The sequence below is a fragment of the Helicoverpa zea genome, chromosome 13 (genome assembly GCF_022581195.2).
Source record: "Helicoverpa zea isolate HzStark_Cry1AcR chromosome 13, ilHelZeax1.1, whole genome shotgun sequence".
NCBI lineage: Eukaryota > Metazoa > Arthropoda > Insecta > Lepidoptera > Noctuidae > Helicoverpa > Helicoverpa zea.
The window spans coordinates 6,500,253-6,527,024 of NC_061464.1; the positions used below are offsets into that span (position 1 = coordinate 6,500,253).

The 26,772-nt window shown below is 34.9% G+C and overlaps 1 protein-coding gene across 2 annotated transcripts in view; it reads right to left on the reverse strand.

Annotated features, from left to right (window-relative positions):
• LOC124635557 (transcription factor Sox-5) overlaps nucleotides 1-26,772 on the reverse strand; it is a 282,618-nt gene that overhangs the window by 53,522 nt on the left and 202,324 nt on the right. For both annotated transcript variants that reach the window (XM_047171473.1, XM_047171474.1), the window contains 2 exons: nucleotides 18,041-18,583; nucleotides 174-318 (listed from right to left, as the gene is read on the reverse strand). In XM_047171473.1, the coding sequence (XP_047027429.1) occupies nucleotides 174-318; nucleotides 18,041-18,579 (684 nt within the window). In that variant the 5' untranslated portion in view covers nucleotides 18,580-18,583. The remainder of the gene's footprint in view (nucleotides 1-173; nucleotides 319-18,040; nucleotides 18,584-26,772) is intronic.

Sequence of the window (26,772 nt, forward strand, 5' to 3'; positions counted from 1 at the left end):
TCATTTTCCTAACCCTTTCCTAACTGTGTTAGGGTCGGCTTCCAGTCTATGCAGCTGAGTACCAGAGTTTTACAAGTAGCGACTGACTATTTCCTCAACCCAGTTACCCGGGTAACCAATGGCAAGACTGGTTGTGAGACTTTCAAACAGATTTTCAAGATCAAATTCCTTACCTTAGCATGTTCCTGCTGCGCTAGGAGCTGTTCTCTCACCATCTGCAGCTGTAGTATCATCTCGGATAGCTGTCGTTCTTTCTCCAGGACGCTCTCACCAGCTAACGCCTGCAAAGCTGCTGCGTCTAGGACTGCTCGTCGCTCGCTGTTGACAAAGAGAGAAATATTAATTAGTTTATGCTACATTTGAAGTAGAATTTTGGATCAACAAGAAATATGAGAAATTTGGTGTCTTCACTGAAGCTATCAGTATTCTTGGTATGTTATACCAGTGTTTTAGGACTAAATCTTAATGTTACCCATAGTTTAAATGTTCAAAATAAAATTGCAAAGATGGTTTCTAGGTAATCTCCAAAGGAGAATTCCAGTGAAAATTTTGCACCATTCTCAAATTAGAATGCTAACAAAAATTCGACTAGCATAAACAAGCGTTTGATGATCCTTGCACATAAAGTTTAACACAATTTCGCGAACTAACATTCCGTGTTAATATGATAGTTTGGAATACAAAATGTATAACTTATGTAACTTTGTATCAGGCAGGCGAATTCGCGTGAATAATTCATGGCAGTGTTAGGATGCTAGTGCTGTATGATATTATCAACAACAAAGATTGTATGATGGCACGTTCGCTGTTACTCTTTGAACTCGAACTTATAATTTTGATATAAACTGTTAAAAAGTTTTGATATTCAGAATAGGGTGGAACCCCAAGCTGATACAGTTTTATTTTATTCTTAGTTGTGTATTTGTGTTCCTGCTATCAAATCCTATTACTGAAGAATACTAAATGAAAATTATTCTGCTATGACTTTGGTATCTACCGTTACCATTTTAGACACAAAAACAGCATTGCATGAATGCAAATTTCTTTAAAGTTCCAATGCTTTTCTCTCAGACCAATACATTTCGAAGTTTCAAGTCTTCTTTCCAACTTCCATTTGAGTTCCGTAGTAGAGGCACGTTACTTCGGGCACCGCAAACAAATGCATCAGAGGACGGTTCTGAATTATTAATGCTGTGGTCTGAACCTCCTCTTTCAAGAGGTTATGACGAAACCTCTTAGTCTTATGCTACGTATTCTATTGGCTTACATTTTGAGTAGTTTACATAAAAGTGCTGTTTTATAAAATGTAGTTGTAGGTACTATCTATATCTGGTGGAATTATAAGTATGTATTTTTGAATATGTCGATGATTTCTTTTTGTGTTCAACACAGGCAATACAAAGGCAATAAAGTTTCTGTTTACTTATGATACAAGGATAATAAATTCAAATTGATTCATGATAAAGCAAATAACACAAAGAAGCTTGGTTTTAAATGTCTGATTCAGCAGTTTTAAGAAATGATCAGTGAGCTTATTAATTGCAAAAACTTGAAGGTACACAATTGTTTCTCGCTTGTCAGAATATTTCGAAACCTTTATTTTGCTCGATACAAAAGATTGGACCACTTTCTTAAAGAAAGGGCTCATTGTGAAACCAGTTCGGTGAAATAATAAATTAACGGTACCTAATTAAGGATCTCATTTTTTACTATGAACCAATTTATAATTCTTGAGAATTTCAAGTTTTTTAGAGGGTGCACTGAAAATGTGAAATGATTTATGTAATGAAGTAATTAATTGGTGTATTCATTTGAATTTAATTATTGATTATACAGTTTTGAACAATTTGCAAATAAATTATTGTGAAAACAGCAATTAGAAAAATAATTAAGAAAAATACTAGTGCCATCTATAAAAGCTGAAATCTTTGACGATATTGAAAGAGTGACTGATTTTATTGAAAGCTGTGAGTTATTTAGAAGTCAGCATTTTGTAATAGTCTGTTAAATAGTAGGTGAAAATGACATTGCTTAAGAGGCTCTTTTCTCTTTCCACAACAAAAACAGTTTCACCTTAATTCACAAACGAAACACCAGCAATAGCATTACGTGAACGACCAAAAACGGCAAAAGTTGAAAAAATAAGAGCAATTTTTGATCACACGATTCAATTCGTGTCAGTCAATTCAGAGAAATGCGTTTTATTTTCCTGTTCAGTGGTATGCCACTTATGATTTATCGTATTTTTGTTGTGTACTTGTAACCCCATGGGAATACGGGATATGGTGTGGGAGAAACGTGGCCTTGTAATTGTGTTAGTGGTGTTAACATGGTGGAGAAAATGGAGCAATTATTGCTTATTTGTGTTAAACTACGAGAATAATTGCATAGCTTTCCTAACAAACATAGTTAAATATAAAACTATATCCACATTTCAGGGGAGTCAAAAATGGATTTTGGTTTTTTATAGTGTCTTAAAATCCCAGATTTTGGAACCTATCAATTAAATTTGCTGGTAATTTTTATATCTTATCTATTCGGCGGCGTATTGTTGGAATATATATGATATTCGTCCCTATGTACAATGGAAAAAGTCAAATGTAGGTATTTTTACGTATAAAAATCTAGATTGAGGCACTCTAAAAACCAAAAACAATGCACTTAACAGTAACTACATTAGAGAGGGGACCCGTAACTAAACTAGGGTGAACTAATAGACCAATTTACTACCACTCGATGTTTCGTTTCGATAGAATCGATTCGATTATTCCGATTCGTGGCGCACTGCCTGCGTTAATTTACTGTTTATCGATGTCTGTTTGTTTTTTTGTTGAAAGCTCTATTTTTTATGAGATTTTTTTTTTAGGTCCATACACAATATTGCATAGTACCTAGATAAAGAAGATAAATGATTTCTGAGATGCATATGATTTAATCAATTCAATAAATACATATAATAATTATTATTTGAATGCAAAAAAAAACCTGAAAAATCTGTACTTATTCTAAATTAGGACACCTGCTATACCTTAAAAAAATATTTAAGTTTCATTAATTTAAAGACATATTGGCCTTAACCTAGGACAAAATAAAGCAAACACCGTGGTCCATTACAGATTTGTTTAGTAGCCATAATAGCTTTGTTTGTTACTAAACAAAAGGTAAAGAGGTGTCTTGAAATTCTCAAGGGTTGTGCCGAGAACAGAGGGTTGAAGTGACGTCGTTAAAATGGATGCTGCGCGCGTCACGCGATGAATTTTGACACAAAATATACAGTAGGGTACGATTTTTTAAACAACTATTTTGTACAAAAAATATAAAAATCAAGTGGCATTTATTTTTTAAAACGTGTCAATAATAAATGCAGGTTAAATTGGCTATTATTTCAAATGTAAATTGTCACTCGTTCAATAATTTTATTATATATGAATTTTAAGGGCCCGTTGACTTGAAAACAACGGAATACGCATAACCATTAGAAACGTTCCATATATTTCATTTTTGTACTTTAACGGCAAAAGCACAGCAGACTAAACAAAACGCTGAGAACTGAACCGCAATAGACGTGACCATAGGGATAAAAGTAGTGATTCTAATTAGTCCGCATTTAAGTTGAGTGTGGCAAAAATATTACACGTATTATTACGTAAAAAAACATTAAATGTTACTGAGATGACAAAGTCGTGATGAGTTAGTGGAAGTCGTGGTGGTTTAGTGGGTAGAGAACCAATCTCTCAAGTATGAGCGTGCGTCTTTGATTCCAGGTCTGGCAAGTACCTGCCAATGCAAATTTTCTAAGTTCGTTTGTACTTTCTACGTATATTTTGAATACCAATGACGGTTATTTGGAGAGGATGTTAAACTGTAGGTTCCGGCTGTCCTTGAACATTCTTGGCAGTCGTTATGGGTAGTCAGAAGCCAGTAAGTCTGACCAGTTTTACCAAGGGGTGTTGGGTTGAGCGGTTAACCGGGTTGTGGAGGTCAGAAAGGCAGTCGCTCCTTGTAAAACACTGGTACTCAGTTGCATCGTGATTTGAAGTCGACCCTAACATAATTGGAACAAAGGCTCTTGAGATAATAACTACAATAATAATGAGATATAAGCACCGCAGGACATCTGAGGCTGATGACGGGGAGTAGCGACCCCGCGGGGCATATATACTGAGTTCTCCAGGGAGAGTATACTGCCCCCATCTCCGGCCGGTCGGAGTGAACCATGACGGGGGTAGGTCTCACGCCTCTGGTTTGGCTTGGCCGTCCAGAGTGGAGTCGCTAGAGCACTATTAGTAGCCCTGCTCGGAGGGTGGGTGCCTCATGGTAAGCACAGGGAGCGCGTAATCTGCGTTTAAAGTCCGCCGAGGTATCCTCACCCTTCAGCCGCTCATGTCCCTGTTGCCCTCTTGTTGCTATTCAGTGACTGGTTCCCGGGGGCCCAGTAAGTGAGGTGGCGAGTCTCCACCTGCCATTTTTACATGTACCTATAGTTCGGCCATTCAGAGAATGCGTTCCTGACACGTCGCGATTGAACTGACGACGTAACTACATTCATTGATTATTGATATAATAATGTTGTTTTAATGCTCCTCAATTGTTAAAACGGTAAACAACCAGCAAAAATATTTTTATCGTAACTGCAACGCCATTGCAAAGTTACGTCGTCAGTTCAATCGCGACGTGTCAGGAACGCATTCTCTGAATGGCCGAACTATAATACATTGTCATCCACTAACATCCCATCACAATAGCCCAAGTAGTTTCCTCCATAGTTAGCAATAGTTTAGCACAGAACCGGGGATTGTCTTTTTTTTAACGACGTCCACCGGGGATTGTCCTTGGGTTCATTTCTATAGTGTATAAAGGGATAATCGTCGGTTTTGTGTCACCATTTAATAAAAGTTGTCTCAAAAGGGCTTCAGCGTGTTGGCTTCGGCCCCACGTTTGCCTACCAAAAATTCGGAACTCTGTAGTCCCGAGGTACGGAAGAGACATACAAAATAATAATGAGATATAACGCAACAAAGTCGGAGAGTGGGGAATCGGGACGCCACGTCTAGATATGTAAAATTTGTACTAAGCAGTGACTTAACACAAAATTCAAGCGTTGTTGCATCTTCGTTATTATTTGTTTGTGAGAGAGAGAAAAGAAAAATACGTGTCCATTATTTTAGGGTTATTTAAAAGACGGACTAATTACTTTTTTTGATTCACCATACCTATTTCATAACATTCATTTCTATACATTTCAAGTTTGCTCTTGAAGTTCCACATCAAGTGTTCCAGATCTTCGATGTTTATACGTCAATAGAGAGTGCTTATCAGATTGAACCGCTTTTGCTAAAACGTCATGTCTTCATATGCTATAGTCTAGCTGGGCTCCTGGAGTTCCACATCAGGTGTTTTAGAGAGTGCTTATCAGATTGAATAACTTTTGCTAAAACGTCATAGTTCTATATGCTATAGTCTAGCTGGGCCCCTGGAGTTCCACATCAGGTGTTTTAGATCTTCAATTTGTATAAGTCAATAGAAAGTGCTTATCAAATTGAACAACTTTTGCTAAAACGCCATACCTGTATATGGTACAGAGAAGCTGGGCTCTTGGGGTTCCACATCAGGTGTTCCAGATCTTAAAATTTATTATCTCAGCTGAAAATGCTCATCACATGAAACAATTTTTGCCATGGCATCATTTTTGTATCTCTTATAGTTTTGTTGGTCTGTTGGTGTTCTGCATCAGGTCTTCAAGTTTCGAAGATACATTATAGCCTATATGTTGACCAGGCTTAACACTGATACAACAAAGAAAAAATCATTGAAATCCGTCCAGTAGTTCCGAAGATTAGCGTGTACAAACAAACAGACATACAGACATACAGACATACAGACATACAGACAGAATTTTTTTTTTGGATTTGTGCTCCATTACTGTTTCTAAACCCCACCCAATTATTATTTTTTTAATATATTCAATGTACAGACACAGTTTTTTTACAGATTTATTATATGTATAGATATTTTTTTATATTTCCACTGCGGATTTTATATGATAAGGATATTTAAAAATTGTATATGCAATATTCATGGACAAATATTAACCTGTATAAACATGTAGTAATAAATACATAATAAATAAATAAACTAAATGCCTAAAGAACTCACGCAATTTCAACATAAACAATGAGTAAACAACTTAGTACCCGTAACAATTTTAAATACCTATCAAAACAACTGAACAACAACTCAAAACCATAAAACTTATTTCCCCTACTCAACAAAAATAACAAAATCTTATTAAAATAGAACATAAATATAACGTGTCGATCAGTTGTGACCTTTAAAAAACTTCGCCAATTACAAGCAAAGGAAATCGGAGCACTCTGTATAATCGAAGTCGGACTTTTAAAAGAAAGTCGTTAAAAAGCCGATCCAATATTAAGGCTTGTCAGTACCACCTGTCGATGGCGTGATTGTAAAAATATCGTTGTCGTCCACAAGAATAATGGCGTAAGTGATATTTTTGAATATTTTTGAGATTTATTTTGGGAATTTTGGTGTTGCACACGGGTTTGGTTTAGTCTCAATTATTGTTTCCCATATCGTGTATTTTAAGTGATATGATAATCGTATATAGTTGTATTGCATGGGTTCAATTCTAGGGAAATAACACCTAATAATTTCATTTACCTATTACATTTCAGACCAAAAATTACAAAATTTATTTTAAAAAATTTAAAGTTACCTAACTTTAAATTCCACGAACTATTGTCAAATGAAATGTAGGTAATTTCGCTATTTTTATATGACTTTCAGCCGTAACAATTTACTTACGTCATTTCATCCCTAAACACGAACGAAAAAAATGTATAATAAGTAACGTATTTTTCTAAAATTTTCTTTGATTTCATCCCTACTTGGGATTTCGATCAAAATCTCCGCATCAAAGCCGAAGAAAGAAAGGAAAGCAAATGAGATAATAATTGCTTTCCGTATTATTTGCAGATCTTTCCTTTGAGGGGCATTACCTATGGACTTAAAACCGTATCTGTGTTATAATTGTATATTAATTAGCTATCGATTTCAAAGTATTACCGCATTTTTTAAAGACTCGGGTCGGCATTTTTTAAAGACTCGGGTCGTTCTAATTAATTCAGGAATCACCCTGTATTTTGATGGCTTATGAAGAATTTAAGGCAATATAATGAGGTTTTATGTCATTGTTGGTCGCTTTTGAAATTGATTATAATGTGCCCAGTAATTATTGTTTTGTTAATGAAAATGTTTGTACACGTTAAATTGTGAAATGAATCGTGTGTTGCAAACATTTATTTATGATACAATGGTCATCATTGATTTGAATATAAATAATAATTAAATTGTATAATTCATTCATTTTCATTATGCATATTTTCCTCTATTAAAACTAATGACATGATTTTTTGGTATCAATATGATTGCTTCAAATTCAATCCTGTAAATGGAAGACGAAAATATAAATGAGACGGTCAATGGCCAGTAAAGGTAGAAGGAAAGGTAGAAGCCGGAAAGATGGCTTTCAACTGTTTAACAATTCCTAACCAAAACAACGTAGTTCCTAGTTTGATCTCGCAATAAAGAAGCAGTCATTTGTTTTTCACCGCCAGTCGACATGACATAAAGTATGCAACGCTAGGGTTTGACGGCTACAGTTTGAGGCAACAATAAAAAATCCCTTAACGCGAGACAACGGTGGTTGTGGGGTTATCCGTCTTGTTTGCCCCTCGCGACAGACACGGTAGACTAGTATGGATATGCCTGTAATTTTAAAGAACGGCTAGTTTTGTATTGTATATTTTTTTCGAGATACAAAATGAAGATGGTACTTCTTTGGGAGGTTATAATCGTGATTGTTGATTTAGATTAATGCAAGAGGCAAAATATACGTGCAGATTAATGTGTATTGATTGCGATGGTCAAGTCGTTTTAATGAAAAATTTTGATATGCTCGATCGCGGAAATAACATTAACCTATATATTTTCATTCAACAACATTTTTTTGTGCATTTTAATTAGTAAAGTAAGACTATGATGGTTTTAGTAGTTAAGTAGTTGATTGACTTCAAATAGAATGGGTAGGTTGATAAGTAATTTTCAGAACAACTATTTTATCTAGCACAAACCGCATCCATCCTAACCTTACCACCAACAATACACTCATTACGAATTTAACAACTTGCTACCGACATACTCAGTCATGTACAGTTCCTTTTTATTGAGTTCGTCATTGCTCGGCTATGCTCGGCAATGCTCGGGTTTTTCCGACGTTACCGACAAGGGGGACTGATAGCATTTTAAATCAGGTTAAGGTCAACAACAGCCGTTTGGAAACGCTGTACACTTGATGCAAAAAAATGGTAAAAACGGGAACTGTTAGACCTTGTTTAAATCAAAGTTTGAGGCAGGTATTGAGTTCTTGAGTATGCATGTCTGTTTGGATAGTTCGCTTTTCGTGACGATCGGTTTCCATAGTAACTGGTTTTAGGTAAAGGGAAGACCGTGGAAAAGGTTAGATGCCAAAATATGTTCTTGGATAGGTAAGATAACATGTGAGTGATATACATGCATAGAATACATGTATGAAGGATAAAATATAAAGGGTTCTCAAAGAGAACAGTCATAATTAGACCGTTTTTAGATCAATATAAACGACAATTCCTTGATAGATCATCTTAACAACTCTGGTTTGCAAATGGAGCTGTTTCCTCTTCGATAAATTCTCTTAAACTAGTATATGTAGATTGTAGAGTAAAAAGCTCGTTGCACTAATTAATGACTATAATTAGACAATTTAAATGAAATTGCAGATATTCTTGTTATTTGTTCAGGTTCAAGTAAATGGCTTTTAGTTATGTATGGTGTGGTCGTTAATGGTCCAGTTCCTTTAACTAAATGATATTGCAACGAGATTAAGACTATCTTAGAATTTAATATTAGAAATCGATTCCGTTTTATAGATTAACTTTCAATAGGAAGATGTAGCCGGAAATATATTTATAGGTTTTATAGGTAATATTTGTTCTAATCTATTTTCATGTTATAATTATGGCTGTTACATAAATCGGAGATAGAAATCTAAAGTAAAACACGACAGTCTATGATCTTCATTAATCGCCTATTTCCCACCATTTATCTGCTTTTATTCACAACCATTTGATTCATAGCTTTCCTGTTTCGATCATTGCTTTCACCAATTTACGATAATACGTCCGTTTCAACAAAACGATCGGCTATTTTTCTATCCCCCCATACAAACCGGTTTTATTTATTCGAAATAGTTTCGCAAAAATCACTGCATAAACCACCGCTCAATAAATAAAATGGACCGAACCTGTCCGATTCAGCGTCAATAAAAACACATCCCAAATGTAAACGAGAACGATGCATGAATTCTTCATTTCAAATTGTATGGCCATGTTAGGGCATTATCATTTTTAGTGCTTGCCACACTGGTATATTCAGATGGAATTTTTGATGCACTGGCGACACAGCCGCGCTGCGATTGGCCGCCCTGAATATTGTATGAACCAATCACCGAGCTGCGCTTAACGTTGCATTCCAATTTGAAATCGTGAAGGCGGGAAACAGCGACAAAGTTGTGTGTTTTGCAATGGCATGCAATAGGCATAATTTGTTGTTACACAATCAAATTGGTTTTCCGAACAGGTATGTGGTGGCATAGCGCGGGACATAATTGGAGGGCCGATTATTGGGACGCGGTAAGAGCATTTCCTGCGTTTTATTAGTATTTTGAGTACTTCATGTATTTCAACTAGACGACTTCGAATTTTCCGCACGTATCAGATCAATACAGATTCTATGTAAATTACGAGCGTGGTTGCCTCAGTTTTCATGCATCGCTTGGAAAATAAGGTTTTCTTCTTAGAAAGTTTTCAAAATCTATCTCGGTAAAGTTATCGTTCTCTTAATGGAAGCATTAGTGAATTCAAGGCCACAAAAACAAATACCGTCTGAATTCGAATCGATATGCAAGATAACGTAATGAAATCTCCATTTTTTTCCAGTAAATATGTTATTGTTATAATTAATAATATCGCAAGAACAGTGCACTAATTGTTGTGTTATTTATTAGCGGGCCAGCTAGCGAGATAACCTCTGCCACAACCGAAATTATTGTTCCTATATTTTGTCAATCCTTATCTGTTATATTGTTATTGTCTCTTGTCTTAATTGGGGCGTGTGCCGGTGGGAAGTTAGTAAAAATTGCAGTCCTTCTTAACTTCAGATTATAGTTCAACGGTCACATGATAGGCTGATCACAGTTATGATCATTTAACCTAAAAAAAGATAATGCTCATTGATTTTGATGCAACTTTGATCCTTAATACGGCCAGACAGATGATAAGTTTTTCTGTAAATGATACTTTGTTTGTGACGCGTGATTGAAACGTGACTTTTTTCAATAGTTCGCTGGCTTAAAGTATCAAATAAGGCGTAACAGATTTTTTCTATCACCAAGAAATACGCAAATAGAAAAGACACAAACAGACGCTTGGACTGATAATATTATGTCTGGTGACATCATATTACATTGTTCGTGTTTTTCTTATTTTCGGAACAACAATCATTGACATAGTGAACCGCGTATCGAAATACATAAAAGTGTGACCTGGGAACATTCCAAACTCCAACTGAGGATAGTTATTTTTTTAAAGAGCTGATCACTTTATTGTTTAAAATATTCTAGAAGAAGATTTTTATGCAATATCATGACTTAAAACTACAGATGGTACTAACTTGCTCAATAAACTTGAGTTTAGAATTGTACATACGCAAAGACACACACATCTAGAGCGTGCTATTTTAAATATAGTCATGACATTCCTTTGAAATGGTCACACAAAACATTACGATTACTAACATTCCAACAATGAGAACAATTTCAATTTGCACAATTGTGGTGTTCATGTAACAAACGAACAATTCACTGAACAACGTGAGTTCTGTTCGTAGGTTCGCGTGTGTGGGGCAAATCTTTGCAGAAGGCGACTTTGTGACTATTATAAAGAGTTATTGTGGTACACAAAGAAGTATTGTGCTAGCCTTGTCAATTGTCTTTGGACTCGTGACAGAGACATGTTAGGTGCAGTTTACCTTGAAATCTGTTTTGTTCAAGTATTGATTTGTATGAAGAATATCTATCAGTACTTGCTCACAAGTCGTAACATATAAATATGAATAGCATTGATGTAATTGATTTTATGGTTCCTTACAGGGACATGCTACATCTGTATGCAAAGATTACAACTGCAGTGAATATCTACAATACTGTTAAAATATTGCAGCTTCTCTTCGAGTTGTAGTTATTAAGACATTTGAAACATTTTTTCTAGCTCCAAATAAAATTAAAACACCATAAAACACATTACTTATTTTGTCATTCCCATCATTATTCGTGTGTTAAAACATTTCTCATGGTGGTTCAACAAAAACGGTTGGAACGCCCCCAGGCCTCCATCACCGGGTTCATAAATAGATCTTCGTATTAACTATAGTTCGGCCATTCAGAGAATGCGTTCCTGACACGTCGCGATTGAACTGACGACGTAACTACATTCATTGATTATTGATATAATAATGTTGTTTTAATGCTCCTCAATTGTTAAAACGGTAAACAACCAGCAAAAATATTTTTATCGTAACTGCAACGCCATTGCAAAGTTACGTCGTCAGTTCAATCGCGACGTGTCAGGAACGCATTCTCTGAATGGCCGAACTATAATGTTACTCTTCTGTAATCTGTAACATTATATTGTGCTTTCTGGATATATATCACTGTACAAATTATGACTTTGTCTATTGTTATCGTTTTGTTCAGTTCTGTGGATTAAGTGTTAGGCTTTTAGCAGATCGAAATAAAAATTGGAATCTTTGTGGATTTTAACGTCCGATGAATTTTCTAACAAGGTCAACTTTGGTAACCCTTTGAACGAACTGCAAAATATTATTAATAGCTTTAAATAGTACGTCATCTTTGTGAGTGTGAAGATTTTGTAATGCTTATGTGAACAATGTTTCAAGCCCACAGTCTGCTAGTGTTCAGTTTTAATTGTTTTACCTAAATGCATAGTTCTTATTATTACCTCTTGTTAAGAATAGCCTTGTAAGCAGCACTGTTTCGAAACCCGCTGATCTCTCATGCCTTACCCCACAACCCAAACCCAAAGCCAGCATAACGGAGATGGATTGTAGCACATTACAGGCTCACGTCTTAATCTCCGCGGCGGCTATTACGGCCCGTTTAATTAGTGCAGACAATAGACCACGCCGGGCTTAATAATACGCCAAAAGTACCCTTATTGTCTTTGCTATGACTTATTTATGAGATTAGAAACGCAATTGTTTAACCTGCTCTGTAATTGCCGGTGAAATAATAATTATTGATGTTGAAATGATTTATAGTGATTGATTTGTTTCTAGTGTTTTGTGTACCGTCGTCATGTCTGTCTGACTCACCTTTATTAGTTCGAGATTATTTAATTTCATCTATTATCTTAATAAGGTCAGTATTAGACCTGTTTACTGTGTCAAATGCTGTCGCAGCAACATTTTTATCGTTATCAATTAAAGAATTACTTCATTCAACTGTTTTCTCATCCTTTATCGCGATTGTTTACTTTTCAATTGAAAACAGATTCACGACAATGTTTCTCCTGGTAACCAATAACAACATATCCGCGAATACAATCATAGTTATCAACAAAAGCTATTAGTTTGTGATAACACCACTGATAAGGTTGGCACGTAAATATTGACATAGATCACGCTTGACACCGCCTTAACCTTTGTTATAATTATCTTCTATTATTGAACGTAATCTGTGACTATTAAAATCTGTTAGCAATTTGTGCATAGTTCTATCATTGCATTATCGGTCTTATTGTTAATATCCTAATTGGGGCTTGGTGATTGAATGGATATGAGAGGAACTGGGCTGAACTAAACTACAACTTTTTTGATGAAGTGTTTCTAAGTAGTTTGAACATAAACCAGTACAAATTCTTAAGATATGTGTAAGTTTGCATTACTCTTTACGCACAATTTTTTGATTTTCTCTAGCAAACTATAGTAATTGTCCTTTTTGACTAACCTTAAAATTTTATAGACGATAAATCAAAGGATACAATTATTTAATTTGGTCTAGACTAGAATAATTGATTGATATGCGGTCAATTATTTGTATCCGACTTTGCCTCTAAGGACCTCAGGTTACATACCAGTGGCGAGGCGTCCTTATAAGCCGATTCCCATCGGCTTCCCTTTCGAATTTCAAGAAAGAAGCATAGGTATAAGTTATAATATAGGTATAGGTATGATTAATATAATCATTTAAACTACACAATTTAAATATGTAGGTATAACAAAACGCCTACCACCGTAAAAAAAAATGTCTATAAATTACTTGAAATATTTTGCTCCTACTAAATAAGCCGCGGCTTCCTCCTCCATACAAAACTACGCTTGCGTGACGTCATCCACGCCGCGCCGCGCGATGTTCGCAAAATAAGGGCGAGCGGTAAGCCGGCTCACGGAGCGGCTTCCACCAATCAAAACTCGCGAGTGAACGAGAAAGAACGCGTCAAGAGTAGAGTAGCTATATCTGTCTACGCGCGAGTGACAGCGCTTTCTCAAATATGTAAACAAACAAATCAGACAAATTCACTCTCATTGTTCTTATTTTGTTTTAGATAATACCATTAACAATTTGTTCTTTGTATTACTTAATTGAATTTATTAGTGTGTGTATCATTTGGAAATAACATAGTTCGTGTGTGTGTTTTAGTTACATTATGTCAACATAGGTGGCGTTGTGTATTTTTATGCAAATCCTGAATCGCGGTGTTAAGATTCTCCGCGATTTAATGACCGTAGTTGGGAATTTATTTATTTTTATGAGTTCACCAAGTATATAATTTTGATAATTATGATTAAATAGTTGGCAGTATCATTACTCCCTACTAATTCCCGCGATCGCACTGTGTAACCTGGTACTCAGTACAAGTACAGTACTACAGTGTGTGTACCTAGTGAAAATAGAGATATCTACGTTGAAATGATGTATTTTAATACGTAGACAGTTGGCATCAGGTTTCTTTTTAATGTACCTATAGCATTTATCGCATTAGACTGTTTTCCGATCCGACAGATTGTTTACTTTAGGAAGGAACTTATTTTTCAAGGTTAAGTTTTGAGAATAAAAACGTGTTATAAAACTCGGGCACGCCGCTCGGGTGAATTACCTACCAATATTACGTCTATATTAAAATTACTAACGTCCTGACGGATAAATACCTACGATAAATATCAATGGCTAACAGGCCGTTGTAAATTAAATACTTAAAATGTATTGTTTCTAGTGCCAAGTTTTCTTAGATTCTAGTACCTAGTTAATATACCTAACTAAAGATAATAAAGTTTTATAGATATTAATAATCTGCCGAATTCCTCGAGAAAACATTTTCAAACTATCAGTCTCTCAGTCAGTGCTAAAAGGTGGACTGAGAAATTACCTCCATTACCTCTCCCCCCCCCATCCCTGAGTACTCCCCCCCCAGTTTTTTTTTTTGCTGCGGCTTCCCTATTTCATTAAACCAGCCTTCGCCACTGTTACATACCTATAGACGATTTACATTTAATTGCTCAGATTGCAAAAAAAGATGCGGGCAAATCTAGTCTGTGTCCGATTTCACTACGGAACATACCTAGAACCCTATTAGTTCTGCAATTACCTTCCATAATAGGTCTATTTATATTGGCAACGCTAATGTCTCTGGACTGTTGATTAATCTACGGACTTTGATATCATGCTGAATTCCGGGCTGGTTTATCAAAGAACTAATTGCACAGAGTAATAATAGCAGATAGAAAGGCCAATAAAAAACTTGTTTCCGATCGTTATCCAGACATTTTATCTCAATTATACTTCAGTTTATAAAGCTCTGATAATAAAATCATATTTTAGTGACTAGACTGTCTGTGTTAGTCAATAAAGTTGGAATACAACATGGCCGCTGAAATGGCGCAGTATTCTGCAACATTCATAATTTACTTGTCAATGAATTTGATAAAATCATTATTAACATTGGTGATGACAAGAATGATAAAAGACTGTTTGGTAAAACCGTTAGTTGTTTGAGTGTACTAATTATGAATATTAATAACAAAAAACATAGTAACCATAACATAACTTTTGAGGCAAGAATATTTTAATATTAAAAATCAATTTGATGAGCAAATTTGACCTTGCTGAACTGCTACAAACGGTGTTTAGCATAATAAACACGAAGTAAAATGCGTAGTGAAATTCTGCTTTCCTAGTAGATTACGACAAAATATGAGACAATAATATTGGATCGTGCATTTCTAAACCTATTCCATGATAATGGCACGTAAACCCTTGCCGTAGATGGCTTCAAATAACCATCATTATGAAAATAATATTTTAGCATGTACTTCTCTGGATGATGAAGCAGTAAAAACAATTAAAGTTAAGATAAAAAAGAGATGGACATTATAAATGAACATGTAGTGAAACAAGCAAAAGAAGATTTTGAACACAACAATGACGAGCTAATTCTCAAAGCGAACAATACTTAATAAAAATAAAACAAAGTAAAATGAGCGTTTAAACTGCAAACGAGGAACATTAGTTCGGTGATAATCTCACGCTTTGCCGTTGTCTTAATGCATTAGCATCACGGCGACTATAAACGAGACAATTCTCGGTTAACACATCTGTTTAACGCTAAATATCTGCTTCAAGGAAATGTTGCTCATACTACAGTTTGGATATAATTAAATTATGTATTATAGCATTATTATCTACTTACACTTCTATCTCTTTGTACGATTTGTTTGACTGTTTCTCGCTGCCTATTTGTTTCTTCAAGGATTTACCTTTCAGGACTTGTTAAGACCATGCCATCATCAGTAAGTATATTTCTGCTTAGGTAATGTATATTTTAAGTTACTTATTTTATTTAAATGCTGGAAACATTTCCTTAATCTTATTTTCTTAGGATTCTGAGTCTTCCTATTCTTAGTGTTTCATCCGTGTAGTATTGAAAGTAGCAATAATTTTCTTATTTTATTTATTCATGTTCACACTAAAACCGTTGAATTCCAAATTACCATAAATATTGTCTGCACCTAATGAAGAGGTTAACTCAACGATTAATATTCATATTTAAAGTCAACCGTACCAAATATTTTGGATCCACCTTTCCCAACCATAGTCACTCCATAACAACAAAATTTAAATTCAAGCATATTGGTTTAATTACTACTTAAGCCATTCTCCATTAAAGTTATAGGCTGTAAATAATTCAGTGTCCACTTAAACTCGCGTAAAATTATAATAGTATTAGCTATGAAACTGGTAAGCCAACGTGCTGTAGTTTTATAAATAACATGTTTGAGACGACCTTTTAATGGTGGCTGTTGAACTATGTCATGTTCATCGCTAAAAGGTTAGCCGTTGTTTACATGAAAATTGGTTTTTGACGCCCTGTTAGAATTATAATCAGGTTTTTTATTGTCTTCTGATAAATTATTAGAAGACTTGTAGAATAGCATTTTAATTACGTCAATAAATTAGACAGCTTCGGTTATAATCGTAGATTCTCTAGATGTAAGTTTCTTAATTTTATTTGCATCGCTAAAAACATCAAATTCTTCTTTCTTATGATATTTGTATTTTAATGATTCCTCAATATCACGTTCGTTGATTAAAATAAAAACTTCTTCAAGTAAACCCTCTTTATGCAACATACTAACTCCTTTACGATTTCCGTCACCCGAACTCAGTGGACATACTTTAACGTCGGAATATCTATAAAAGCCTAGTAAAACAAGCGTTTAACGCTTTTATAGTAAACTTGCGGTGGTCCTAACATTGTTTTTAATGTGCAGTAATATGGCTAATTAAATTCTGGAAAACGACTAACTTGAAATGTCTTAGTGTCTTGGTTTTATTTTAGTAGTTAGAGACCGACAGTGGTCGCAATTAAAACGGTAGTGGGTTGCGTAACTGTGGATAAAACAAAAGGGAATTCTACGTCTATCTATTCATCTATGTACGTTTTATTCAAGTTGTATGTTAGAAAATTTAATTTAGAGCTCGTTTCAGATTCTGTCTCTTTCAGATTGACTACATTACTTACATTCTATGTAATATTGTTTATTATGATTGTAGGATGCCTTGTGACCTTTCTTTGAAGAGAATAATTATAAACACTATTAAGTGCTTAAAACTAATTTAATTGAAATTAATTACTTAGTTGATTTTTGTTTACGGATTTCACAAGCGTTTAAACGAAATTGACGTACGTGCCATATTTTTAGATCAAGAAATAGTTAATCATGAAGGTAAATATGTTACATAATTAAATGCATACCGGACGTAGGTGACAAAGCCTAAATTCGCATAAATAAACACCTTATCACTACGGGATTAATAATAAATTATCATCTAATAATAATAAATTATCGTCTAATAATGATTTCCGTATCTCTTTGTAAACAGACTGAAACAAAACATTTGATAAATGTTGATGTAGGAAACTGCCAATAAAGGGAAGGTGACCAGATCAATTAGATGATAATAATGTAATGTCTGTCGAGCTAATGAGTGGGGAATGAACAATGATAGACAGAGGACAAACAATTGTTACGTATGTGTCTATAAATGTAATTGATAGCCACTGATGCGACTAATTTATTGTTGTCTAATTACAGCCGGAGAGAGCTAATCATTTTCTCAAGTAATTAAATGTTGCAGTGGAAATACTAAGTGATTATTTCTACAGAGTCCGTTTATACTTATCGTCCCGAATGAAAACATTGCTAACGATGGCCGTGACTGTATGTAAATAAATAAAATTATGATCAGATGATCCTTAACACCTACATAATTTAGATTCTTGGATTTTGATGTATTGTCATTTCATAAGATTGATCATCCGTAATTAGGTAAAAGAAATTGACTTACTTGTTCTTATTCACTGGTGTCGTAGACGGGGTAGGCCTTTTCTCTTCCTTAATCGTACTATTGTTCATTTTCGACGTTAACCTCTTCAAAACGTCATCCATAGAACGCTTATGGGGCGCAGTCAACGATAAAGCGCTGTTGTGATTCAGTAATGAATTGTTATTGTTGCACAGTCCCAAAACCTTGGCCTCAGCTCCAGGACTACTGCATTCTGAGGAGCCACGCCTTCGAGTCTGGAGATCATTCACTTGATGCAGACTTAGAAAAGACGTTGGGACTAGAAGATTATTTGTCATGTCTAATGTTTGCTCGAATCGTTGCTTTTTTGACGGTCGTTCGTCTTCGTAATTCGTATCCTCTTCACTAATGGAACTCCTAGTTGAAGAACTGGGGGAGAATTTATAGTAGCTATGCTGTTCGTTGTCATCTGACTCCTGATGGTCAGGGAAGTCGAGGTTGGCAGGGCCGGCTTCAGGCTTCTCTGTGTCGGCGGCACCTTCTTGCAATTTCGACGGTGGTGACTTTCGTTTAGATGACATGTTTCTGAAAAGAAATAACTAATTAGTACTTCATTCATATTAAGTAGCAATCATAGGCATATGACGTAATAATATTAAGTCTTCTATGAGCCATACTAAGTGCTGTCAAAGTATGAAGTGTTGACAAGTTAATAGCGCCAGTGACGTCACGGCCGGAGATGTCCTAATTATCCAGCTCAGACTGTTCGTTAGCATCACTGTAGTACTTGAAGTACAAATACTTGTTTAATGCTAAATACAAACACGGTTAACAAACAGTATCACTGTTTGATCGAGATCTCGGGTCAGACGTCAAACGTAGTATTTGTCACCAAACTCCCCCGACTAGTTACGAAACTCGCTTCGTTAAAGCACCTAATTGGGCTCTACTAATTGTACTAATTGCAGTTACTGCCTCCTTTGGACTTAAGGTGTCCGCCGGTCTATGTAATACCAACCATTGGAGGTAGACCCTTAAATACGAATTCAGTAGCGTTGGAAACACCTATTTTGTTAAGAAATTAGAAGGGCGGGGAAGGCCTAGTAATATTTGCAGATTGTATGTATGTGTGGGTGTTAGTAACAGCGGATTGGCCGATAACGTGTGTGGTACTCTAAATATTGCGCGTGTGTGTACGATTATAGACTAACATGTGTACTTTGATGCTGATTTGAGTTGGGAATGTCTTCATTGATTGTGTTAACAAACAGTTCCTCTGCGTATAGTGTCTGGCGCGCCTGCTTTGATGTTTGTCTACGTATCTGTTGTAAGTATTGATGTGATTATTTTGAAACGTTTACGCAGTGTCATCCTTTTGCCGGAATGTTTCATCCTTTGAACTTCAGTGACAAATGAGGTAAACAGATTTAAAGCATATCTATTTAGCTGTGAACGTGTTTACTTTATTTTGGCGTGGTCGCAATTGCTTTGTTAATACTCTGTGTTGTACAAGACTGACTCTTACTGTTCATTAATCATTTACCTTATTGTCATTTTCTACAATACCTAAGGCCTTCCTCCTTCCTATATCCTTCTATATCCTAGATCCTTCCTATAGATGCTGTTGCCAAAATTTTACCATATTTCCCAAATCAAATAATAGAACATTTACCATTAATTGGATTGATTATAAATTTTGAAGTCTCAGTTATCGCTGTTACGACCTAAAGTCCTTTTACACTTAATCCTAAGAAACTAGACTAAATCCATTAACAATTATTTACATACAGAACATTGTTTATGTTTAGAAGTTTACTCAAAGTCTGCAAAGTTAGGACAGGCCTGACAACTAAATGAAAAATAAACATTTAATTTTGAGGCCTTATTTGCAACGTTTATTTAATACCAGTTTATAATTAAAATAGTTTTGATTGAATAAATTATGTCACTGAAATATTCATATTACTTAAAAAAAAATTTGTTTTTTCGATGTCTGAAGATTTCACAAATAACAGAGAAAAGTCGAAATCGAATGCTATACAATATTATTCAAAATATGCATAATTATTTAAATAACGCTGTCCTATATGAAAATTATCACGTACCAGCGGCCCCGTACGACATGCTTCGCTCCGTATAAAGTAAAATTAGTAAAAAGTACATAAATGAAGAACCGCTCAAATACTTACATATATAAACCATCTAACGTCCAGATCGATCAGATCTAAATATTTGGTTTGGGTAGGTGAGCCCGTTCGTGCGATATAAAATTACTAAGAAAGGTGACATAAAATTTTATATACCTACCTATGTATAGATTGAAGATAGATATAGACGACATAGCAGCAATCAATGTATCGATTATCGCAAGAACAAAAGGTGTCAAATCGATATTCGCGTTAAAAGGCCTGTTAGCACACTGCCACAACAAATTGTGTTAGTGCCCTTGAGACAAAGAGGGGTGATGGTGTGACATGAAACTAGGAAATCATAGAGGAGATGAAAAGAAAAAGTAATTTGCTAAATATTTTTACAACAAGGGGCGTATCTGAATTATTGGTAACTAGCCGATTTCCCGTGGTTTCACCCGCGTACCTTGGAAACGTACCTGGACAAATAATATAGCCCATGTTTACACAGGAAGAGCTTGTAGCTTGAAGCTTTTAGCTCTCCAAAAATGAAAGAATTTTTCAATTTTTTTGGGTACAAACAAACAGACGAAAAATGCTAGATATAAGCTTTCCATTCCATTTCTTTTGTGTAGTTCTCATAACGTTACCTTAGAACTTTCTTCTTCTAATGAAACATTTTCAGGAATCATTTTTTTATTATAAAATATTTTAATTTATTTCACTTGACATGAGAACAATTTTCTATACTCGATGGCAATAATTCAGTTTCATAAGGTCTTAAGTCTAAGGTCTTACGTTGAACGGTAGGGCAGCACCGTAACAATAACCTTATTGTCTGTTGTTGCCTCCGTAAAATGGAAAGTAATCGAGGTCCTGTTTTAGTTTATTTTTAATAAACAACTAAAACTAACAACAATAATTTGAACACATTTCAATTTGTCAAATGAAAGTCAGCTTCTTGACAATATGCCTCTATTTCTGCTTAATCAAACTCCTTGCAAATCTATTTCTCCCCAAAACAATGAAATACAGCTCTTATTCATATGTAGCTAAGGTCCATTGCAAAAGAAATACATAAACATGTCAATTGTAACTACTAATTTCCTTTTCATTGCTGTCACAATGGCGTCATGCAGTGGCGCGAACAATATGGCGTATTGGCGGGAAATTTGACAGGTCAATATTACGTTCGGAAATGTTTATTTCTCGTCAGTTCATTTTGCGTTTATGATAATGTTAGTCATAAGTTTTAGTAATTGACATTAACAAATATCTGTATTATAGTTGTTGTAACAGGAAATTCACGTCAGATTAAATGCATATTATTTTTTTAAATAATGTCAATGCTCATAACGTTAATCATGCTTTAATAATATGACGACTGAAATATATTTACAAAAGCATTTATTTCTTGTTTTTGTGGCATATTTTAAGCTGATTTCGAGCCCGTAATAACTTTATTATTATTCATATAAAATAATTCATGAAATATTTTAAATTTAATCTTTTCGGAAATAGCAAATAGGTTGTGTATTGATGAAACAAAGTAAATCACAAACAATATTGAGTAGTTTCAATGGTGCAACTCAATTTCAATTTGCAGTAGGGTGACATCACAATGACATCAGTGAATTGGTAGCAAATTGTTTTTGTAAACGCCTCCCCTTGTTAAATGGTTTGCTGTCGGTGATAAAAGGGGTTACCTTCCTATTGTTAGGTTTTTTTCTGTAATATTTTTTAATTATTAAGCTATTAATAAACAACTGTTAAGTAGATACATTTAAATTGTTTGTTTTATTATGTCGTCTCTCAAATATAAAAACACTTCATACTACTTCATATTGTATTGTAATGCAACTTTGGGCTAAGCCTCGCGTTCGTTCCTTCTGAGAAGAACTCGGAAAAGTTTTTCATCGGAAAGGGCTTTCAGGAACCCTTGTTCTAAGAAAACTTAATACTACGCCGTAAATTTTAACACCGCAAAAAATGCGGTACCAAACCAACCTAAAACCTATTAAAGATACGATTCCGTAATTGATTTTACTTAGATATTTCCGTTCAGAAGCCATAAGCCACGGAATCCGAAAGCATCCTCTGATACCCTATCAAAACTGTCCTTCCACGATTCTACCACATTCCTCCAAGTCCATAGGCCATATCTTACCAAATCCAGTCACATCACCTAGTACGACTTCTAATTTATACGAGATATTAACATGTGCATCCGTTTAGAAATTAATCAGTGGACGACGGACCGACGGACCGACGGACGGACGGACTGACTAAGTAAACGTAACGAGTGTCTAGGCTCCAATCTATTTGACATAGGAAATTGCGAACTGCCGTCTTAGATAAACGGCTAAGGTTTCCTACCCGATCGGTGTATTAAAGTGTCATCTGGTGTAACTAAGTTGTTTGAGAGTCGCTCTTAAATCTTGTAGATTCGTTGATTGATTGATTGATGGAATTGCTTTTGCTTATATGGAAAGGTTAAGTGTGTTAGCGAGGATTGAGGGCGTGGATAACTTATTGTTTTAAGGTCGTTTCCAATATGCTATCTATCTGTGATTTTGCTTACTAGAGATAGGCATTTTACGTTACTTGTATTAATTCTATGAGTTTACATCTAGAAAAGTCGATACGGCCTACAAAACACTTCCAAAAGAGACATAATAAAAACAACTCAAATCAAATAAGCGAATAAAAGTCCCAGAGAGTCGCCGAGTACAATGAAAATAAAAATTAAATAGAAAAATATTGTGAAGCGTCTGTAATTCAATGAGGAACGAGAAACATTTTCTTGCCTTTGGTGAGAGAAAAAAAAATGGCCGGCAGAATTTCTTGTGACAGAATTATTCCTATTCTGTAATAAGTTTATTCACAATAAGAAGGAATAAAATTTTGTTGCGTTCCTTCAAATTAGGTTTCGATGCCTATTTTCTTGTTTGTTAGCTTTCCAATTTATCCGCTTAATTTGTTTCGCGAGTTTCATTATTTTTAGTTGATTTTGTTTTTTATTCGGAAATATGGAAATAATTTTAGTGGGAATTCGTTTACGATTTGACGCTTTTATTATATATAGGCACAACATTTTTTCTGTTTGCGTACACGTGCATAGCCCACATTTTATAAGGAAAATCAAACCTAAATTCATACGTTTTCAATAGCAATCTTGATGAATGCTAATCATTTGCCAGAAAAAAAACTTATTTCAAAGAAAATAAAATGACATGTCAAAACAAGCGCTGCATCGCACAATTGGCTTCTATTGAGTGAAACGAAGGGAGGTAGAATTATCGACGGCAAATTACAAGAAAACTCCCCCGAACAAAATGTAGTTACAAGTGTAACATCTAACATATGATAAAAATGCTGGATGTGGCAAAGAAAGGACCATGGGCAAAAATGTATGAAGCCTGGGCTCACCCACCAACAGAGATGAGACCACTTTGAATATACTTGTAAAGCACTAAATATAAAGATTTAAACTCATTTTTGCGAAGAATCCATTGGGTTATTTTGCTATAAATATTTTTCTCCGACCATAAATAAACTAATATTCTGCAAAAAGTAGTGCTGTTATGGCATTGTAGGTTTTGTTGTTGAACACCTTTAACTAGTTTTAATTCCAGGTTTAATGTATACATAAAAAATAAAACAACTGCTAACAGTTAAAATTATTTTTGTTAACATTTCAATCAATACCAATAATAATGTCGTCTAAATATCCTGCCGATGGATTAAATTGTGTGTGCCTTAGTTTCGTTATATAGATACCGAGGACAGTCCGTGGACGATTTCTTCTTTGTGCTAGAGATGGAGTCTCCTGATGTCTCCTCTGGATGTTCCTGAGTTTATACGCCACCGACTTCTATGCCGATGCACCTAAGAATAGTACTTTTTTTGCTTTTCAGTGTTTTTGGGAGTCGGTTTTATTTTTTTGTAAAAAGTTTTTTATTTTTGGCTTTTCAGTGACAAGCATAGTTGTCACTATCCGCATTTGTGGAAAGTTCTCATCAATACGAATACTATAAGCCCAAACACGAGGTAGTTTACATATTCAGTTGTCGAGTTCCCTCGACCTTCTCCGGTCTCCATCATCAGGCCAGCTCCAAACCTTCACTGTTGCATAGTGTTATCAAACGTACACCTCATTGTCAAGTTGTTAACCTATGCACGCCTACAATTTTCGACAGTTGCCCTCGATTTCTCAGGGTTTCCATCATCAGACCCTGACCTGGTGATGAAGGTGGTCCCATAATCCTAGCATAATCAAATCCTGCGAATTAGGTTTTATGTCATGAACAACCAAGCGCACTACGAATCCTAACAATTCTTTTTCTACAAAACCTGTTAAGGTGCATATCTTTTTTTTGCCATGGAATTGAAGGTAGTGCCCATAGTAAAAATTTTAGTACAAACAAAAACCTTCACAACGGCATATGCTATAACTCTGTTGGACAATGAGCCCAATTTGACTCATGGTCCTTTCGAAAAAAAATTTTTTTTTTACAAAATCATGGTTTTGAATAATGAATCAGTTGAGTTATTCTATTTTTAAACTAACTCGACTGCCATCAGGAAAGCGAAAGAAAAAGAAAAAAATGTGTATTCTTTTTACGAGTAATAATACTTCGTTCAGACGATCAATAACAATTGAATATTGTTTAGTTTCCCTAGCCGCAAATAAAGAATAAAAACCATAAGCTAAGCCAAAAGTCGTTAAAACTTAGTTTATAGCGTATTTGAAAAGGTTCCAGAAAGCATCAATAAATAATATAATTAAAAAAATATAAGTGTAAATAGTTGATAAACATGTGGTCGAAGTCAAAACATCCATTCCATTCTGAAATGCTTTTGTAATTTGTCATGTCTAATATCTAGAAACCAAAACTATGTCTATAATATTTTTGTTCCACACCACTCACCGAGCCTTTTGATCTACAATACACTAAATTCGCTTTCGAAATCGAAATATCATTATGTACTAAATTGTTTCTATAAAACGATTACTGCGAGGAAAAATTGCTCGAAATAAAATATCTGCGCAACTAATTTACTTTCCCTTGGTAAAAGAATTTCATATTTTTCATGAAGAAAAATGCAACATATCAGTTTTATTGGTACTTTTCTTTACACCTACATACTTCTTTTATTTAATACTTTCTTTGTTGCCAATGTGAACAGGTGGTTTTATGAAATATCACATACATACATACTTTGGCATTTTTTACAAAAATATTTTATTTTTATTTTTTTTTGTTTTGTGCGATATATTTTTGGGTCAATAGGTGATGTCGCTTCTAGTAATGTATGTTGTTGTGAACATTTTCTTGGTTCTGACAATGGGGGAAATTACCCATCGGGTGCGCGACAACGCGAGTCGAGTGGGCGAACCGGTTCCATAGTATGGAGTCGGTCATTTATTTTTATTTTTACTCGACTATGATAAAGTATACATTTCAAATAAGACAGTGTCTCAATACAATGCCGGTAATAATTACACAAAATCTTGGAATAAAGTGTTCAGCGTTTTATGCAAAAAGAGTAAAGATTATACAAACGTTTCATGATTTTTTTCATCAAACTGAATGTCCGAATTATTTTGTCATTTTTAGCGCGTGCGAAAAGTTTTTTTTTTTTTTTTTAATTTTGCATTTGATTTCATTATCATCATTATTGCCTAAATTTCGATTACACAAGAAATGTTCTCCACAGGGTTCAAATAAACCCCGCCAACAGAATCCGTCTCCACGCCGCCTCCCGACCCCCAATGAGCCGCTTTATGATTACTGGGTGACAAACAATGCAGTTAATACGGCACAATGCCCAATCCCGGCTGTCATTGTTCTGCACGTTGCTACTTTACGTCTTTGATGACGGCTTAAGTATTTATTATGTCTTTGGCAGTTGTTAAGTAGTCAGAAGAAGAAGTTTGATAACCAGTCTAGCCATGGAGTATTGATTTGCCCGGGTAACTGGGTTGAGGAGATCAGATAGGCAGTCGCTTCATGCAAAATACTGATACTCAGCTGCTTTCGGTTAGACTGGAAGCCGACCCTTAGGTACATAGTTGGGAAAAGACTACTTAGACAGATGATGAGGAATTTTTTTTTGGTGAGTTTTGGATGTTTTAGAAAGAAAAAACTTTTAGGAAATAGCTAATGTCTGCTGTATTAGGGACAGCAGATAAGTTATAGGTTCTGGAATAAAAATCTTATGTTAAAAAAAATCTTGAACAACCTATTCTACAGATGGTAAGGTTCAGTATACCACTATCTTTCTGATAGCTCGGATAACAATTCTATAACAGAACATACCAAGAAGAATTTCATATTGCCCTACACAGCTATCTTACAATAACATCGTCCTATCACACTATCATTCCATCTCCTTACATCATCAATATAAATATAATATCAACAATTAAGGCGTATACAGACTGAACGTCACGGCTCGACGATTTTCCTAAACAAGAGAAGTCTGATGAGAGCCTATTGTGTTCCTTAGGTCAGTGCGAAATGAAACGCTAGGAAAACGAACCAAATGAAAATGTAGTACAGCTAAACGCCATTCACTGCTTGCTTGTTAGTTTTTTTTTGTGATATTTCATAGTTTTTTTAATCAAAAGTCGTTCTATAG